At 31.9% G+C, this 20,950-nt stretch overlaps 1 protein-coding gene across 6 annotated transcripts in view; it reads right to left on the bottom strand.

The window, feature by feature from the left end:
• The window catches only part of GRIK2 (glutamate ionotropic receptor kainate type subunit 2), a 590,198-nt gene that overhangs the window by 92,238 nt on the left and 477,010 nt on the right, over positions 1-20,950 (bottom strand). For 4 of the 6 annotated variants that reach the window (XM_074333338.1, XM_074333339.1, XM_074333340.1 and 1 more), the window contains exons 13-14: positions 18,191-18,309; positions 14,379-14,596 (exon numbers count right to left, since the gene is read on the bottom strand). In XM_074333338.1, the coding sequence (XP_074189439.1) occupies positions 14,379-14,596; positions 18,191-18,309 (337 nt within the window). Of the gene's footprint in view, positions 1-14,378; positions 14,597-18,166; positions 19,046-20,950 lie in introns of those variants that run through there. The other 2 variants (XM_074333342.1, XM_074333341.1) reach the window with 2 other exon arrangements.

The raw sequence follows: 20,950 nt of genomic DNA, 5'->3' as shown, positions 1-20,950 counted from the left end.
GCACAAATAATTTTAGTTTTCCGTGAATACCAAGGGGGTCTATGTCACAAGCATCTACACCTTTAACATCATCATCATAATTGTCATCATCAAATTTGGGGACCCTTTATGAAATATCTGCCTAAGAGTTAGGATATTCCAGGTAGACCTAAAAATGTTTTTTTGTTTGTTTGTTTTGTTTTGTTTTAAATCATGTTCATTTCTTAGTCATGGCCGTCTTGATTATCACCTCCTTCCAGTATGACAATATGGATCCCTGATTCACCCAGATAAAGTCTATTTCTTCACTGGAGTCAGGTTGGGTTGTTTCCTTCTAGTCTTGGAATAGAAAGTTCATATAATTATTTAAAAAAAAAAAATACATATATATATATTTATATATATATTTATATATATATATATATATATTTTTTTTTTTTTTTTTTTTTTTTTTTTTTTTTAAGAATTTGAACTAACATGGAGTCCCTCACTGATCGTATATTCTGGATATCCTCATAGGACAGAAACTGAATGCCAAGCCAAATGCATTGAATGTAAACTCTCTGTGAGATGAGTATAGTCATGCAAGTGGTCTTTCTTATTCATAGAAATGAAAACTCTAGGTAAACTGCAGCTAACTAACAGACAAAAAAAGATATTTCTGTGATCATTATTCTAAATGTACATTAATATAGTGTAAGAGAAAAAGGTTAATGACTATTCCTATATATTTGCATTACTTTCTCTCCTTATTTTTTTCTCTTTCAGTTGAAGACAGATTATATTAGGAAGCCTAAACAGATAACTTTAATAATATCTCTATTTATTTTTCTTTAAAGTTTGATTTAAAAGGTTTATTAAATTTAATATTTTAAAGCATTGAATTTCTGATATTATAATGCAATGAACATTAAAAATGAACATCCGAATCACTTAGGTATTTAAGTTATAAGTGATTTCTGTGCTGTACATACGTTTATATGTAAACATACTTTGAGATTTTACAATGATTAGGTTGGAATGGGTTTGGAAATTAGCAAAAGGTTATTTGTTTTAAACTCCATATCAAGAAAAAAAAGTTTTGAAAATATTATAAGAACATTCTTAAAACCCTATTTTACTGATAATGAATCCTTAAGGCATAGTCCTGAAAAGAGCATTATTACCTGTGTTCAGTGAAAACAGGAGAATTTGCGTACTGTATTAAGACTAAAAGTCTAATATTGAAATGAGAAAAAGCTATGAGATCAAAGTATATCTATAAAGAAAATGCTGGAGGTTATTGTTACAAGATATTAAGAGTTATCTTAATAGGTTAGAGTCAAAACATTTTTTCCTTTGTTTTTCTAAAATTTTGTAGTTTTCAGGAGTCATAAACATTATTTTTATAAGAGAAAAAGAAACTTGCCTAAATTAAAATGGTTAATATTCATAGAGAGGAAGAGCCACTAAAAATTTCAGGTTTTTTTTCCTCTCTATTTAAACACTAATTCTGAACACGAATGTCTGTGAAAGCAAATCTCACAGGTGAATGAATAAAAAGACCATTAATTAAACAACCATTTTTAATAAAAGACCACTAATTAAAAGACTATATATATGTGGATGGAACTGGGTTTACAATGCATTTTAACTTTTTAGCAACACAATCCAGAATATTTTTAAATAACCTAAAATCAGGAACACATTATTAATGAAACAAAATGCAACTGAGTGTCAGAGGTCAACTGAATATACTTCCAGGAATACAGCATTCATATTGGGGAAATGAGCTAAATTTCTTCAGCTAGTTTTATAATTCAAATATTGAGCGCCTTATAATAAGGATAATTGTAAGTACGTACTGGAGTTAATTACATATTTAGTACTTTATGTAAACAATATATAAGATATATACTTACACCCCCAGTTTACTTGTAAGAAAACAGAAGCCTGGAGAGGTTAAATAAATCCATAGTAAGTGTCAGATGTAGGATTTCACGCAACGACCTACTTTATACATTTAATTATTGTGTTAAAGTGCATTGCATTGACTGAACAATCCTTTATATCCATTATTAATGCTATTTTCCAATTTTTTGGTCTTTATTTAACTTTTTTTGTAATAAATTAAAATGAAGCATAAGCTCATAGTGTTCTGAAAACAGTCAAGGGACCTACAAAGCTAACTATAGTGTAGCTTCTAATTAGCTGTAATTACAATATTCAATAAATGAAACACCTACCTTTAGAGATAATCAAATCTTTTCACTGAATTCCACTAGCACTATGGTTTATACAATAGGCTAATAACAATCAAAAGCATTATTCATATACTGTCAGGAAATACAAAAGTACAATTTATTGCCAACTCTGAACTATTCTTCCACTAAAACAGATTTAATATGGAAACAGGATTTAAGAAAAATAAATTATGTAACCATCCATAATTTAACTCCAATTAAGGTAGCGTGTCTTAATCCTACAGAACATTCACTCATGCACGTGTGCGCACATGTGCGGACACATTCACTCATCTGGGAAGTTCTTTATTTATGAAACTATTAAAGAATTTCTCTCAATATAGGAGGTCAATGAAAATGCTCACCAGGATGCAGTAGACATTTAAACAACTGTAGGCACTGCCATAATCACAAATATCACAGCTAAAAGAGGAATTTGAGTTACTTAAGAATCAATGGCTTTAAGACTATGCCATTTAGCAATAATGTTTAATTTAGTCATATTTTTAAAGCAATATTTTTGGGGCATCTATTATATTCCGTTTGCAATTATCAACACCTATTAATGAGCTCTGAAGTTTATTCTGTCCTTTTTCCAATCTATGTAGGGTGAGAAGGATATAAAAAAAAAAACTAGGGATGATTTATGAGTTGTGTTTGCAACTTGTGAATACGCATGATGAGGTACTAAGACCAGTGAGTGAGGGGCTCCTGACCTTACATTTGTTTGCTTCTATGGGGAATAACAGTTCTGTGTTGTCTTGAAATAAACCTCTAAGCATCAAAGATAGCAGCAGCAGTTAGTAATAGTAAATTTTGTTTTATGATATAATGAAAGAAATAACTTAATTACAATGTGATATCTTAAATTAACTCTTAAGATCAAAGAACAAAGTGATATTACCGCTATTTGGATTTTTAGAAAAGGGTAGGAAAACAAATGAACATAAGAAAATTCAGCTGACCAAAGATGCTAATTAGTATAAATTGTATTTGCAACAAAAGGATAGCTTCCCCCTAAAAAGACAGAACAGGGCATAAAAAAATCAAGAACATTAACTGCCAAGGACATTCTGGACCAAATAGAAATTTAACTATATTCATCTGTAATTAATGGTCAATCTAAAGGAATAAAATAATATGAATTTTTAAAAATATATTCTATAGGTGGAACACTCAAAAAAACAGTAAGCATGATTAATAGATCTTTGTCTTAGCTTCAGTGCCAATAAATGTAATCTCCTCAGATAATTTACAAAGCAGAGAATCTGTTTTTTCATTTGTTTGTATGTTTGTTTTGGAAATACCAAATGACGCTTGTATTTAGCTATTTATATAAGAAGATATGGAATTCTCATTTTAATTATTTTTATCTAAGAAATACAATTTGATACTTTTTAATAATATTTATCTCAGCCTATTTTTCTGTATCCAAAAGTATGGCCATCTTGAATTTCCTTCAAACCGTTGCCTAACCAGTGGCTATAAACTCTTACAGTGACAACTACTATCCATTATCCAGCACTTGACATGCCAGCTCAACATCACTATATTAACTGACTTTCAAATTTTCTTACTCCCTGTGGGGCCTCCTGTCCTAAGATTGATGAGGTGCAACATAGGGTTTAAACTGCCATCCTGACTAGACAAACAGTCAGAGTGGTTTCTGTACAGAGTGGGGAGGGGGGACAAAATAGAGAACCCCAATGTATCCTGGAGTAACAGCAGTCTCACACACTTGCTTTCCAAGGCAATTAAAACTTTGTTTCTCAGATTTTGCACTTCAGTCAAACACAAAATTTACTCTTCAATTAAGGGGCCCAAAGCTTCACTGGTACATATTGAAAATGCAACAATTAGAAAGGGATTAAATTTTAGTTCCTCAGACATTTTAGAGACTCTAAGATAAAAGTTGCTGCTCCTTCTAAATTTAAAAACACTGAAACTCTAATCACTTCTTATAATTCCTAAAATGGTGTTATCGCTTGCTTTTTAACTATTGAATTCACTCTGGTAGAGCCAGGGTAATAAAACCCATCATATTCTAATTTTCAGACAGCTTGATAGAACCAATGTTCTTAGTATAGATAAAGTGTAATGAAGCACTTTCTTTCCCATAGGAAAGTCTTCGATTCAAATGCTCTGATGCCAACTAGCTTTCACATCTGCTGTCTCACCATTGATAGCTGTAACTTGGCATGCTAAACTAGTGTCTGATGAAACAGCTTTACTCAGAGGCACTGTTTTATTTTTTGCAAAAGGAACATAGTAAAATGGTGTAGGTTTTCTGTCGGCCTTATGCAAATCCCTGTAATAAACATAGGATCAGGCCTCACATATAACAAATTGTGTGTTAGATAAGGATGGGGGAGGGATACACCTTCTTGGGTAAAAATAACCTCACTGCTATGCCAATAAATTAAATGCATAATAAAAAATTGGTTTAAATATTTATTTCAACATGAATTAATGTCAAAACCACATTAGGCTCTAAATAAGAATATAACAACACTTTTCAAATACAAACCTCATTTTATTAAACAAAATATTACCATTTAACCTAATGTTAACCTTAAACTATTTACCACACAAGTACCTTGATGCCATTAATAAAGAAAAAATAATTTTGCAGAATTAGACAAATGATATGGCTACAAAATTATTTGCTGAGATATTTTATTTAGATTTCTAGAAAAGATGCCTGATGGAAAAATGAAAAAAATACCAACGGGAACAAATGAAAATTTCAGTAATAATATTTATCATTAATCTAAACTGACTGGCTCAGATATATTGGTATTCAATCATATAAAGCTTCTAAGTTTTTTTCTTAGTTCAATTAAGCATGTAGAAAAATTAAAGCAGTGAACCAAATTATCCACAAACTTGAATACATGAAAACAAACAAAAAATTCAAAATGAAGTTTCTACTTATTCTTCATAGCCAAAGAGTTATTACCTAATTGGTAACTTACAAGCAAATAAGTAAGAATAGATTTTGGTATGGAGCCAAAGTATATTCCATCTTCCATCACCTAAGTTAGAGCAGAATGTCTTGTTTGAGGAGCATTTTGTTTCAGTTTAGATCTGCAGGGGGACTTCGAGGAATTCTCCAGTGACGCAAAGGAAGACATCAATTAGAATTGTGTAATAATTTGTCCCCATCAATTAATGTAGATACATTTTTTTCCACAACCAGGGAAGGAGTGGCAGTAGTTCTCCAAATATTATAGAGTAGTACAATAAGATCAGTCAATAAAACTAAATGAGCCCAACCCGTAAACTGTTGGTCAGAACCTAACAATAAACACCTATAAAATAAGGTACTCTATCTCTTCCTAATCTGCTTCCCCTAGGTAAACACAAAAGTCACATGTATAATCCTTCCAGGGTTGTACTATGCCCCTCTTATAAATCTCTTCTCTAATTTTTCCCTCCCTGGCCCCACGGTAGAAGAATCTGCAATAAAGGCTTATAAAGGAAAGGCGAATATATTCACCCACCAGTACCCATAGAACACATATTTTCTCAACATTTACTCAGAGACACAAACAAAAATGAGTGTTCACCCCATTGTACTTCTCTGAGAAAGGAGAAAGCTCTAAACTTCTTTATCCTCCCACATGGCAATTCTCATGCACAGCTACTAGGGGCCTTCAGGAATGGTGTAGGCAGTGAAAATGAAATTAGATTATTTACTCTCAGGAAATTTCTGTTGAAAAATGCTTTAATGACAATTCAGATAAACAATTCAAAAGAAGTAAGAAGGTGGTCAGCAGGTTATTTCATGCCCCTGTCTGATATTTTGTGGGGTTTGGGTTTTAGAAAAGAAAAATATCCATCCAAATATGAAAGAAACGGAAGTAGATGCAGTTATTAACTATTAATATCAATAATGTCGGTCTTATTTAAATGTCAAATTAAGTTGACTCTTCCTAGACAATAGAATCACCAGAGGAGGTTATAAAAATGCCAGATATCTGGGATGCTACCTCAAGATATTTTTAATTACTTCATCTGGAGGGGGGCCTGGAGCCTCAGTATTCTCTAAAAGCTCCCCAAGTGATTCTAATGTTCTAATGTGCAGACAGGTTGAAACTACTGATTTAAACAAATGGACATTTTAAAGATGTTTAAAACTTAACAGATGGTACCCCCCCATAAAGGACAAAATAATGACCCTATCACTTGAAAATAGAAAACTGATGTAAAAATCAAGACTACCTTCCTCTTTATCAGAGTGATATAATTGCCTGTCATAGGCTAGGCCATGTTTCTGTGTGACATACATGTATCCAGTCCTACTGGTTGCAGCACAGCCATGTTTCCTACAACTTTGGTAGATAAAAGACTGGCCCTGTAAATTGAAGTAGTGTTTCAACTGGGGATTCTGATAAAATAGTATCACTAACTTTTCTGGACTATAGTCTAGAATTTAGTGCATACATAGGAGGTACAACCTATCAACAAATCAAAAATTTTAATCATAAAACTTTGACAATACTGTAATTATGCTCACGTTAATATTTCAGTTTTAAATCAGTTTCTAGGCGCAGAGACAATATTCCCTATTTGAGACCAAAAGCTGAAATTTGAAACCTTTTTCCCCCTAAGTTATTGAAGAGAAATGGAGGGTGTCGTTACTAAGCATAAAGTGACTCCAATTAGGAAACACACACACACACACACACACACACACACACACACACACACACACACCAAACAACCTGAAAACAAAGCTATGTGCAAGTTAGTAACACCTATATAAGCAGAGAAACTCATACTTGAGCAAGTATTTAAGAAATAATCCCTGTACTTACAAAAGTACCACATGAATTTCTAATTATTATATTGTCAAAGAATCCCTTTTAAATAGTGGTGGAACGTACTTAGGCTATATGTAATAGTAAACATGGCACACAGTGAAGGACATACATAATCTATGTCCTAGTTCCTATCCATGTGCAGAAAATAATTATTGAACTTCTTCTGTGTGATGACCATACTTAACTGGGAATTTGCTATATAAAATATAAAAGGCATTTAAAGAATAAGTTCTAGAGATCTAATGCACAGTGATTATACTTAATAATACTGTATCATAAACTTCAAAGTTGCCAACAGACTAGATCTTAATTGTTCTCACCACAAAAACGAAATGATAATTACGTGATGTGCTAGAGGTATTGTTAGCTAACACTATAGTGGTAACCATAGTGCCATTAGAAACTTATCAAATCACACATTACACATTAAAATTACACAATGTTATATGTCAATTATCTCTCAATAAAAAGAAATAAAATAAAATGAATTCAAAATCACTTTTAGAGGATTTTCTCAGCTTTGAAAACTATTTTGTCAATTTTCTGCATATGCAAAATTAAACTTACAAAATGTTTTACCACCATAGACTATGAGAAAATTAAATACTTATTTCAGAAAACACTTTTCAATGTGAAAAGTACTCTATAGATGCCATTTTGAGATTTACTTTTGTAATGTATTAGTCTCTTCATAGTAAATATATTGTACTTGCATTAATACCACTATTGTAAATAAAAACAACAAATGAAAATCATTTTGGAGAAATTAAAAAACATACATGAGAATTATCTAATGAATGGTATGTCTCAAAATCCATTTATTAAGCACATAAAGTATACTGCCAGCTTCTTACATTTTATCCGTCAACTAAAAAATTACTTAACATTCTTTTGGCCTTTAAGAAGAAAAATAACTCAAGCTTTCAAAAAATCATTACAGGCATGCCACACAAGCAATTCAGGCTTAAAAACCTATATGGCTACACCAGAGTAATTTAATTTTAGAAGACCATTGAACTGATAAGCTCAGAATAAGTAGCAGACTATAAAGAACATATTATAGCTGTTATCTGCCCTAATGGCTTAAGACAAATGTTTTAGAAACTTAATATGATCAAACGGTTAAAGTTATGTGGGTGAGCCAAAATGACTAATGCACTTAGTTCTTCTGAGTAGTGATGGTTGGTTATGCCATGATATCTTTGGCTATTACTTTTATTGTTGATACTATTTAAGTCCCTTGGTTATTGCTTTCATAATTAATAAGTCACTTAACCTCTCCTTGGCCCAGTTTCCTCATCTGTTAAATGAGAATTATAATAATTGCTTTCTACCTTACTTAGGCATAAAGATTAGTGTGTTGACATTTAGAATGCACTTGGAGTTCTCCTAAACGGGGAAACTATGCATAAAGAAAAACAAAATAAACTTTTGTTGCTAGGTTCCAAAAGATAAAACTCTCCCCTCCAGATAGATCAATCTATTTGTTTGCATTCCTAACTCTAAAACCTACACTTCCAAATAAATTGACTCTTAACCCAAGGTTAAAATGGAAATGCCATTGAGTGCTACATGTTTAGAAGAAACGTTTTTAGCTTTCCACAGAAGAGCAAAATTTTGAAAGTAATCACACATTCTATTTATAACCCTCCACGATAGGTGTTCCATCAATTAATGCAATATTCATTGTTCCAATGGATAACTGTATAGAATTTGGCAAAAGAAGTGAGTCACTGCCATAAAAATATGTAAATAAGCTGATTTAGAGTCACATAGCTGATTACAATGAAATCTTCAGAGGAGGGAGGGAAATGAGAATCTGTGATGTATGGGGAAATAGTAGTTTTAAGGTGGCCTTTGGTAACTTGGAAGATAGAAAATACACTAGTAATCTTTTAGACTTGGCAAAAAAAAAAGAAAAAAAAAAATCCAGAAAAAAAAAAAAAAGACAAAATACTCAAGGTACCAGCTTCCTACTTTTAGCTACACAATTAAGAACAAAGAGGAGAAGGAGGAAAAAGAGGTAGGGTGGAGGAGGAAATACTTTAAAAGAAGGGTTGATTTACAAACATAATTTAGAGGTGATACAGAGTTAGAACTTGCATGGTTGAACAATAAAAGTGTTTCTAATCTTCAGTGTTTTGAGCCAGTAAAAGTGCTCAAAATTGTTTCAACATGGCGTCAGGTCTTAATTAAAGATCAAATTAAGTGTGTTGCCTTGAGGTGCTTTGTTAAGACCTTAAAAAAACTAAGCCAATGCCTTTGTAGACTTCTCCTCTGGGTAAAGAGCTTCTAGCCAAAAACAGCAATGCTTGACTTTAGAGAAAGATGCCTCTAAAAAGAACTGTGGGTGTGGTTTAGATTATAAATGGACTCCATTGGATACATTTAAAAGCCATAAAGTTTTAGCAGAAATGGTACTGGCAAAACAACCTCACCTGGTGTAAAAGAAACAAAGTCTATTCAAAATGGAGAAAAGCCTTTGTGCCAACAAGTTGCTAGGAGTAGGACAGCTTATTAGTAAACTAAAAGTTTGTTACATGCCACTAACAGGTTTGGGTTGTTTTGAAGTAACATTATCATGGCAATCAATAACTAATGTAGCTGGAAAGCATATGCAGAATCTGTGCTGGGGACTTGAGATGTGAGTGTGAATGATAAAGATTCACAACTCGTCCTCTCGCTGTCCAGTGCAATGTGGTTACAGAGGAAGCACGCAAATATAGCTTGGTAAGTATTAAAATGCTTGCTGTTCTGAATACCTTACTCCAACTCATCATGTAGGTATTGTATCATATCACATCATCACAAGAAAGGTGAGTATAGTACAATGACATATTTAGAGAGTTAGACTATAATCATATAACTTTTATTACACTACATAGTTATAATTTTTCTACTTTATTATTAGTTATGGCTGCTACTCTCTTGCTGCGCTGAACTTATAAATTAAACTATAACAGGTATGTACATATAGGATAAAAATACAGTATATATAGAGTTTGGTACTATCTGTGGTTTCGGGCATCCACTGGGGGTCTTGGAACCTGATAATGGAGTTGTTGTATACTACTTCAAAATACATAGTCTAGGAAAAAAGCTTCTAAAAATGATCCACAGGACCTTTTTTAATTTCACCTATCAAATTCGTCTCTCTTCATAACAGCATCTATCAGAAGAATGAAGCTATGTAAATTAGATAAACACAGTGTGATATCTTTTAAATTTATCTAAAAATTATCCAATTGTTGGTCATAGAAACATAAGTCACTTGACTATGTTTAAAATAATTCTAAATTCTGAATTTTTAAAATTAGCCATGTATTCTAGAACTACTAAAATATAACATCTGTCAAGCTTTCACTTGGTTCTTAGCATATCATCCTGAGCTTTTATTTAATTATCAAAAAATATTGTGAGAGTGGTCCTTCTAGGCATTCTTATTTAGACATGTGGAGTTAGGTTAACAAGGAGTAGGTGTGTTACTTAAGAAAAGCCAATAGGTGATGGAGCCAGGAATTAAGCTCTGGTTTCTCCGATTTCACAGTTGTTTTTGTGTGTGTGTGTGTGTGTGTGTGTGTGTGTGTGTGTTTTTTTCACTCCTAACAACTATTCTAAATTGTACTCTATGTTTTCAGAAGTATTAAATGATTTATGTTGGATATTGAATACCACTTGCATTTCCTTTTAACATGTGGCAGAATTTATTTTTTAATAACCATAAAAGAGGACATATATCTCCCTTAATACCACTTTTTTTTCGAAGGACAGACTATATTCAGCCATGTGGAAAAGCCAGAGATTTCAGTTAGACCAAGCCCAGGAGAGAATTTGTTGAACTTGGGAAACCTGAGACCTGGGTTGCATAGAAACAAGGTGATTGAGCACTGTTTTATAAAACACAAGACTCACTTTGAAAATATAAGGATTTTCAAAAGAGACCAAAACACTTATAGGCTTTAGCGGAGTTATTTTTGAGCATGTAATCTATATGTATTTATTCTCCTAATCTTTACACTTCAGAGAGAAAAGATATGCTTGTTGCTTGGCAATGTTTTATATAGTGTCAGCCCCGGGGTAAGATTTCAGCTCTAAACACCAAGTTCCCAGATTCCAGGAAAGAGGTTTTGATTCCTTCTTATTTGTTTTTCAGTAAATTTCCTGGTCCTTGGCTATCTTGTTATCTAAATTTGATTAAAAGCATATTGATGCTGCCATACAATTTTCTACTGTTTACATGGAATAACACTGAAGAACCACCATCTGCTCATTTCTGAGCTATTTTGCCCATCATGGCTTTACATCTGTCCCTGGGAAGAATGCGTGTGGAGTGTAAGGGATGTAGAAATAAAGAAGAAAGAACTTGTCTTGAAGAGAATATAAACATAAGCTCAATGAACAAAGTCAAGCATGTTCTTTGGAAAATAAATTATTTAATGTTGTCGAATAGCTATATAACTCTGTCTCTCTTGTGCTATACTGAGGACTTACCCCCTCTAAGTTCAGGTATCTTGAGCCAGCTCTTCTTGCTTATAGTAACAAAACTATACCATTCTTTAAGATAATTTTCTAGAACTGAGCATGGCAGGACAATTAGCTAACAGCAGGGTCTTGTGAAGTTAGTGAAAACAAGATTTCCTTTAGAAATCAATGTCTTAAGGATGCTTCCTAGAGTATCTGTATGCATTGCTGTTAATTAAGAAATGAAAGAATGATATCAAATGTAAATAGACTATACATAATTATCCCTGGTTTATTGTACAGTTACAAAACAAGTATGTGGTTGCTTTAAAAAAAGAATTCATACCCATTGGCTAGCATAAGTATATACTTTAACAAGCCAAAATATGAAGTTGGTGAATGACATCATTTAGGATTACACTAACTAAAGAAAAATCAACATTTAATGTATCCTTTTAAATTCTAATTTCAACATTAAGAATTCAGCATGTGATAACGTTATCAACATAAGGTAATTGTCAACCTAGTGATTACCACTATGTGTTTTTTATTATGACTAGTGTCTATTCCAGAAAGCTTCAGTTCTACAGAAAGAAAGTCCGTGTTGTTGGAAACAGAAAGTTGTTTTATGTCAATTTTCTCTGGGTGCCAGAGACATCCTTTTGTGTGAGAAAGAAAAACAAAAGATGAAAGAATAAGAAGAAATGTCAATAGCAAGGAAAAATAAAGGTACGCAAAAATGACACTGCAAAGAGCACTTGAACTAAAAAAAACAAACAAAAAAAAAGTGAAGAACAGAATATTGGAAAGACTGAAAAGCCAAAAAAGGGAGAAAATAAACTTTAAAGGTGAGAAAAATGATATATATTTCAAATTGATTTCTAGAGATATGCCTTGTTTGTAATGTGCAAGAGCTTTAAAACTTAGGGTATTTGAGTCCTCTGGAAAACAAAAATAAAATTTAAACCCTAAAGCATTTGTGAAGCATAATCACTTCTGGTATGAAATCACTTGCATTATTTTACAAACTAAACTTCAAAAGTCCCTTGAATAGTGTAATGATTTAAATGCATTACATATTCACCCTCCCCAAAGTTTTTCATACTCACAATATGTATTTAAGATTTTAAACAGTTGATTTCTTTAAAAAATTTATAAGAAAAGCAATCTATTACTTCTAAATGTTAAATTGGGGAAAACTGATCTATTGCAATTAATGCAGTCATTAGGACCATACTGATCATAATGCTTTGCTCATACTTAGTTATTCAATACATTTGATTAAATAATAATGATTTTCCAATTAGACATAAAATATGCATCAAAGTTTTAATCTAGCCATAATATTCATTTTGAAAATAATCAAATTTTAAGAATGATATAAATTAAACAAAAAATCAAATTTATCTCATTCTTTGGATATTTAGTGTCCAACAGAACTCTAAAGAAAAAGCTAATTTAGTTTTATAAGAATTTTTACAAAGAAAATTACATAATTTCTTGACAAAAATGCTGTTTTAAGTCATATAAAACCCAGTTCTATGATTGTCAATATAGTCTTCTGTAGCTCTAACTAAACTTTAATCTCCTTGAAAGTGATGACTAGATGTTATTTGCTCTAGAATAACCAACTAGTGATGTAATTTCTAGCACTCAATAGGTACTTGATGAATATTTAATGAAAGAATTTATTTTATAGCTTGGTCAATTATTTTAGAAAAAGAAAAAAAATCTACCACTTGTACGATTTCACTGCCAGTTGTGTTTGTGTTAACAGTGAAGGAAAACATTGATGCTTAAAAATTTGCCCAACCTACAAAGAATTTAAAAATACTTGATAAAATACAAAAGCAATTACGAGGCAATACTGACTCCCTAAAGTGAAATTTGTCTACTTTGGCCCAGTGAGATCAGCTGGAGTAAGGAGAAGAGACAAAAAATAAAAAGGAAGACAGGTATTCTATATGCCTGGAACTCTGGACAAGCACACTTTCCTTTTGAATGTTCCGCAGGGCTGTCCTTTTGGAAACCATTGCGAGTTCAATAGAGTAGCCCATTTCAGACTCTCTGCCTCCCAGAATATTAAATGGATGAATATACAGACAACAAGAACTGTTTCTGCTTTTTTCTTTCAGCCCTATTTCCCTTCTTTTTTTGTAGGCTTCTGAACAAGTAAACCTTGTCTCATCTTAACAGACAGAAAAGTATGTATGGGGAATATTTTTACATGTAATCATTTTATTCTTCTAGAATAACCAAGACTTGTATTCATTTTCAATAAATATATTACCTGTTTTACATTCAAAGATAAAACTTTTTTGGGGGAAAAATAATGTTAGCTCTGGGCAGATTTTCTGCAAAACAAAAATAGAATACTTTTAAAGCAAAAACTTCTTGCCATTTGCAAATATTACAATGTTTTGCCTTGATGGCCATATATTTTGTTGTATACCTCTCCACCTCTGAGATATATATATATATATATATATATATATATATATATATATATAAATTTATATATATATAAATTTATATATATATATAAATCTTATACCTCTTATACTTTATATATATATAAATCTTATACCTCTCCACCTCTGAGATAGGTGGAGAGGTATAAGATTTATATATATATATAAAGTATAAGAGGTATAAGATTTATATATATATATATAAATCATACATAGAGATATATAGATATCTCTATATAGAGATATATATAGATAGATATCATTTATATATGTGTATATGTATATGTATATGTATATGCTATTGATTATTCTGCGCAAATAAGTATTGCTGCGTTCTTCCATCCATTAATAGAAACATGTTTGTTTGTTTGCACTCTATCATGTTAACGCATTAATTTTAGATAACCAGTAGGACTTACCTTGAAAAATGTCATGGTTGCACCATCCTCCACTGCTCCGTACTCTATCTTGGTTTGTTTAGCTAAATCATCGGCAGAGTCAATAGGGGATTCCATCCGCTCCACTGTCAGAAATGCGGCTAAGTTAGCAGTATACGAAGAAATGATGATAAGTGTGAAAAACCACCAAATGCCTCCCACTATCCTGGTGGAGAGCGCTTTGGGCATGAGCTCAGAACCTAACAGATTTGGGGGAAAAGGTGAAACGAATACAGAGAATTTGATCAGCAGTCAGATACTTTGGGTCACAGTGGCAGAATGGAATCACTGAGCAATAAAAGCTTAAATCACAGATTTACATATTGATTTAGTAAGCAAGCAACAACCATTGGGAGAGCAGAGGCTAATTTCTGTTAATAAGCAGTCTCTTAGGACACTTGCGTTTAAGTATAGTGACAGGAGACTCAAGCTTTCCCTGAGACAGTGCAAAGTAACAATTAAATATTAATGAGTAAAAAACCTTTATAAAAATGTCATTAGAAGGAGAAAGTAAATCTCTCTAGTTTATAAACCACATGCATAGTTTTTCATTTTGTTGCTAGTTATGTAGGTTTTAGAAGAAATTATTTAATGTATGTTCAGATCCATTACTTAGCAAGCTTTAAGAAAAGTTTTATTTTTCATGATCACGCAGCTCCAAAATTTTGTCCATCTTGTCATTGGAAAAGGTAATGTTATATAAAAATAAATTCAATACCCACATTTCTTGAGATGAGGGGTTTTAGTTCAGCTTTTTTTTTTTTTAAATAGGGTAGTAAATTATTTGCTATGTATAAACAAATGTCTCCCATCACTATAGTTAGCCTCCACAAGGGAAATCAGAATAAGTAAATTGTCACAAATTTATTTTTACACATATATTTTTCACAAATATATTACAATATATAGCTGGAGTTGCCTGGTCATGATATTAATAAGATAATGGGATCTGAATTATATTTTACTCTTGAATATTATTTTTAATTAATTTACGTTATAAAACACAATCCTAACAATTTTAAAATCAAGTCTTAATAGTTTTACCTCAGTATTTCCATTATATAGACTATTTACAGTCTTAATGTTGAAACTAATACATATCAGTATGCATTTTTTAATAAGAAAACTATACTAAGTTTATATATTACTATTCATTTTTATCGCTTTGAATCTATAATCAAGAAAGCATTGGCTACAGATTACTTTTTAATAGGGTTTGAGTAAAATGAAATGAAGTAAAGATGGACTCCATTTGCTGATATGTTTTATAATTATATGTTTAATATAATCACTGCTGTAAGGTACCACATCTTTACATGGCGTGAAAAATACAACAAATTATTTATGTGAACATTGAAAAGAAGTGGTGTCATGACTGGAATATATCAAAGCAGCCCATCTTACACTGCAGGTCATCTTACTCTTGCAATTTCAAACAAACCAAAAAAAATTTCAAAAGCAGACAGACTTGGACATGACAGCCAACTCCAGCTCCAGACTCTGCCTACCACTCTGGAAGAAAACAAAAAACAGAAAAGTACCTTTCTGATGTAGTTGCTCCTAGGCCCTGTCAGACACACACTGGACACTGAAACACTAAAATCCTCCCAAGATGATCAGCAGCTTTGGCTGACCATTCTACTATTTTTTGTTTCTTTTGAACAACACCACCAATAAAGTCAAACAAGACTGGGAAAGAAAAAGAACAGTGGAGACATTCGACAAAAATGGCCCAATTACCACAAGTTCATATCTCACCCAAAGGCTTAAAGCGAGTACCTCCTAGGCTTGTGAATCAGAGCCTGGTTAGGGGCTGACTGTCATGTACTCAAGGTAACGTCATGTCCAGCACTATATCCCACTAATTCCTGGGGAGCTGGGCATCAGCCAGAATAGTATGGGTTCCTCTTTCATGTATCCACCAGCAGTGAAGTAGTTATGTGGTAAAGCAAATGTATGTTTGATTTTTTCATTGCTTGGCTTACTTGTGATCATTTTCAGAGATATCAGATATAGTCTTATTTCTAATTACTAGATTTCATAGAAGTCGAGCTCATCTTACCAGTATATAAATTCTCAAAACCTCTGAATATTTCAGGAAATATAAGTAAAAAAATATATTTTATTTTTCAAAATGGTAGCAAAAAAAAAAAGAAAAAACAACAACAACAAAAAACTTTGTTACGGTTGGATCTTTAATATGAGGATAATATACTCCAGAGTATTAATGTTCGTTATTAGCAGGTGAATAGCAGTTTGCCTGTGTGATTGTATGACCCAGTACTACTTGTAAAATAATGTTTTTCTCATATGACAGGCTTTCATTCACTTTTAATATTCTGAAAGAACTCTGATTTGTCTTCCAAGTGAAACGTAAGCTTCAGGAAAAAAAACATTGGACCCAAAATATAGAAGTGGGAAATACAATTACTAACTATTTTATTTAGAAAGAGATGCCACAAACTTAGATTAGTTCATGTAAGAGTTCTCTGAATTTTCAAGTTTTACACTTAAATATCTATAAAGCCATATGTGTTAATTCTCATATTTTTAAAAGAAAAAATTTGTTTCAACCTAAAAGGCCATGCTTACAACATGTATTTGTTATATTATTTTTTTCTTTTGACATGTAGTTTTTTAATCCTTTTTCAGGAAGTAGTTTACAAATGAAACAGTAATAAATAATTAATTTATGCATATTAAACATGCAAGAACCAAGTACCTTTTTATAAACAACAAGTTATAATTTAATAATATAGTTTCACTTAAGATCTGTAATGCAATTACCAAATGAAATCTTCAAAGTGGATAATAAATACAACACTAAAATTTAAGATAAACCTTTACATTATGTGTTGTACCTCTTATGAAGTAATGTTTGTCTCCTTAATCCATTCATTGTCAGTTCAAATTTGGAACATTTTGCTTTATTTACTGATTTTAAAACTTATAAATATTACATTTTAAATGCATAAAATAGTCTTAATCTTTTATTTTGAGTAGTAGATCTGGAATATTAATTGATCAAACTTTATAAGTTTAATAAAAGAAACCATGACAGCAAAAATATAAATAAATTCAGCTTGGGAGAGCTGAGACTAAAATAATGAATTCGTAATTATAGCTAAATCATTAAGATATATAGTGCAAGTATTATATCATTTTCTAAGAAATACAGCCTTTACTTTTAACATTAATATTATAAATTTTAATTGTGAAAGAGTGTTTTTGCATGCACTTCTGAGCATGCAATGTTTTATATTCTTATATGCTATCAGACATGGCTAATATTTTACTCTATAAGGTAAATAAGTAGTTAAATTTTTGATTTTGCAAATTTATATGCAGTAGATTTACTAATCATGCAGTACAAGTACATCTAATCATCAAGAATTGATATGAAAGAATTTTTTTTACATCAAAGGAAACAGGAAACAGGAGCAATTCACTGTATTCTTGTTTCACGGAGATGTAATCTTGTTAGTACTTTAAATACAGCTTCTGGCTAATGGATTAGGTTAGTGTGATTATCTATGAAATAATGTACCTACTGTGGGTTAAGAAAAAAATTAGATGAATATCGTTTATGTGCATTTGCAAAAGCTAATTATTTTTTCAGATCCTCTTTTGGAAGGGATTTGAGAATGCCTAAATGCATTAGGTAGATGGAGAAGCTGGAATATGGTTACATGCACAGAGGCACCCATGCAAGCGACTTGTGCCAGCAAGAGCTGTCACCCCCAGCAAAGAGTGGGACATGGTGCCCAGGGAAAAGAGCAGGCTGAATCGTATACCTTGCTGCATGAGAGCTCCAACTCCAAACCAGAAACTATTTAGCAAGGTAAAATTGTTTTCCACCACGTCAGAGTCAGGGTTGCAAGGGTGTGGATTATACCACTCATAGGGACTAAACCTGTGGTAATTGACAGAAGAAAAGAATATATTTAAATGGCAGTGAGAAGAAATTCTATCCAACATTTTTGCTGCAAAAGAAACAGAAAGATAGGTAAGATTAAAAAGAAACCAGAAATCAGCATTTTTTTTATATTACAATTTCATATGCATGACAGCAAGTAATAGGTTTTAAAGATCCCTGCCCTTATCAATTAATTTCCAAACTAAGATGACAAATGGCATTTCTTTACTATACATTACTTGTAAGAGGAAAATCTGCATTTCATTAAACCAAGAACAGTTTTTAAGATACTTAGTCTTTTCCATGTACGTGATTTAAGAAAGTCATTAAAAAGACTAGAAAATCATTAAGGAAAAAATAAGCTTAGCTATGAAATATACATTTTTAAATTGTGGGAAAAATAGTTAAAGACAGAAGTAACAAGACAAAATCACCTTAAGGTATTTTCTGATGTAATAGAAACTACCAAAGTACAGAGATTAAAATAATTTGTGATTTATTATAAATCTAAGAAAACAGTACTATGGATACTAGGACTAATATCTTTAATGTAACAAACTCAACTCTAAACAGAAAACCAAATCAGAATGAACTGCATTCTAATACACGCTTCTGTCATCATGATAGGTTTCAGAGGATATGGCAATATGCATGATATCAAAGCATTGTTAGAAGCAGGAATCCATACTAAAGATGATTGGTTTCGACTTATTATTTGGTATCATTTGAATCCCTGTTTTAAGAGAAAGGAAATCAAAATTTCAAGTCCAGTTTTATATTAATAACACTTCTCAAATAAGTCAAACTCAGGACTTTCCAAATTGTCAACTGTATATTAATTTATTCTAGTAATAATCCAGATATATTTATCAATTAATAGTACTATCCAAAAATATCATTTCTATATTAAAAATACCTAGTCTAGCTATTAAACTAAAAAAATATTTTCCCTAATATTTCAAATTTTAAAGCCACTCTTTTATAAATCAAATTAGTGTGTGCCCTTGATGAAAGCATTAAAAAATCTTACATTCAATCAAAGTTATTTGAATAATGTATCTGTCACTTCAGAGTCCACTTTTGTTCACAATAATCTTTCTGACATATAAAAATTCAGAAGATCAAACAAGCCATTTTCATCTTTCTAATGCAATTTTAGAGCACCCTTGTTTTAATAGCCTTTCCTTGACAAACAAAGAAATGTTTTGTTTGGTTCTCTAAGTTAAACCGACACAATGAACAGAAAGGTTGATTGGATAGTAATTAAACATTCTGATCTGATTTGTTGTGTCTGACTGAAGTAAATGTAGCTTTGGTTGTAGACACTTATTTTTAATTAAATTCCCTTATTACTTTTACCCTAGTGAGGATAGTTATATACGTTTCTAAAGTTTCCAAGTATCAGAATGTTGGCAATCAATCTTTACACAAGAACATCTTCTTTAAAAATATTTCCAGTTTTAATCATCTAAACAATGAATTGCTCATCAGAGGCAATGTGATCTAGATGGACCACCCAGCTCCATGCCCTTGAACAAGTTAACATTACCTCTCTGTGCTATTCCCCTATCTGGAAAAGGGGGACAGCAGTAAGACCTGACACATAAGGGTGTGATAAGAATTGTATGAGTTAATAGAGTGCTAGCAGACAGCAATTACTCAAAAGTCTGAAATAATGCCATTTTTAAATAAATATCATTAAATGTTGTGATTTCCCCAGTAATTACATACTCAAACTCTTGTTTTGATTTCTTCATAATTAAACGCTTTTTTCTACCCCTGAAAATGTACTAACTATAAATGTAAAGCTGGTCTGTAACAGCTGGATTTAGTTTTCGCTCTTACAGAAACTAAATCCAGCTCTTACAGACCAGCTTTACGTTTATAGTTAGTACATTACAAATCCTAGGAATATAACCATCGATAGTGAGAACGTGTAATTTGGCTGATCAAGACCACTAGCTTCCACATAGCATTTTAAATCTTTTGAGTTTCACGTAAGTGCTTCAGGGAATTCCATGAAATGAAGGGAGAAAGATGTTGTAGTATCCCCAAGTATACTTGGAGAAGTATAAATATGCAAGGTTTTGTCCTCCCTTTCATATATATATAATTTTGAGAGGGAAGAAATAATAGAAAGGAAGAAGGAGGAAATGGAGGGAGATAGGGAGGAAGAATCTGGAAACACTGCCACTGGTTTTAAGGGACTGTCTACTTGTATACAAGTGATGGAATCTCTCGTATAATTTAATTGAAGAGAGGGAAAATGTATGGTAAATTAACACTTAAATTCAAATTATGTACACCTTTCACATATTTCATTTTTGCTACTTTTTTCCCTTAGAATGAAGATTTCCAGTGGACAAAAGGTCTAAAAGATGCCAATCTATCTAACAAAAATCTTATCTAACTTGAATTTGCAATTTGTTCCCTCTTCATGGCTACTCTCAGAAAGCTTTTCCTGTCTCCATTTGATTTATTAGCATTCTCTTAGCGGTGGTAATGTAAGTCATCCCTTTCTCCTCAAATCTGTACTCCCAAGCAATACCTCCACCACACACACACACACAGTGGCCTTGAGCTGCTTTGCCCATGGTCTGCTTTATCTCCTTCACACTTGTCAACATAGCTCTGATTC

The sequence above is a fragment of the Rhinolophus sinicus genome, linkage group LG05 (assembly GCF_036562045.2).
Source record: "Rhinolophus sinicus isolate RSC01 linkage group LG05, ASM3656204v1, whole genome shotgun sequence".
Taxonomy (NCBI): domain Eukaryota; kingdom Metazoa; phylum Chordata; class Mammalia; order Chiroptera; family Rhinolophidae; genus Rhinolophus; species Rhinolophus sinicus.
Note: the sequence above shows the minus strand (reverse complement) of the source record. Positions and strands in the feature narration are given on the sequence as shown.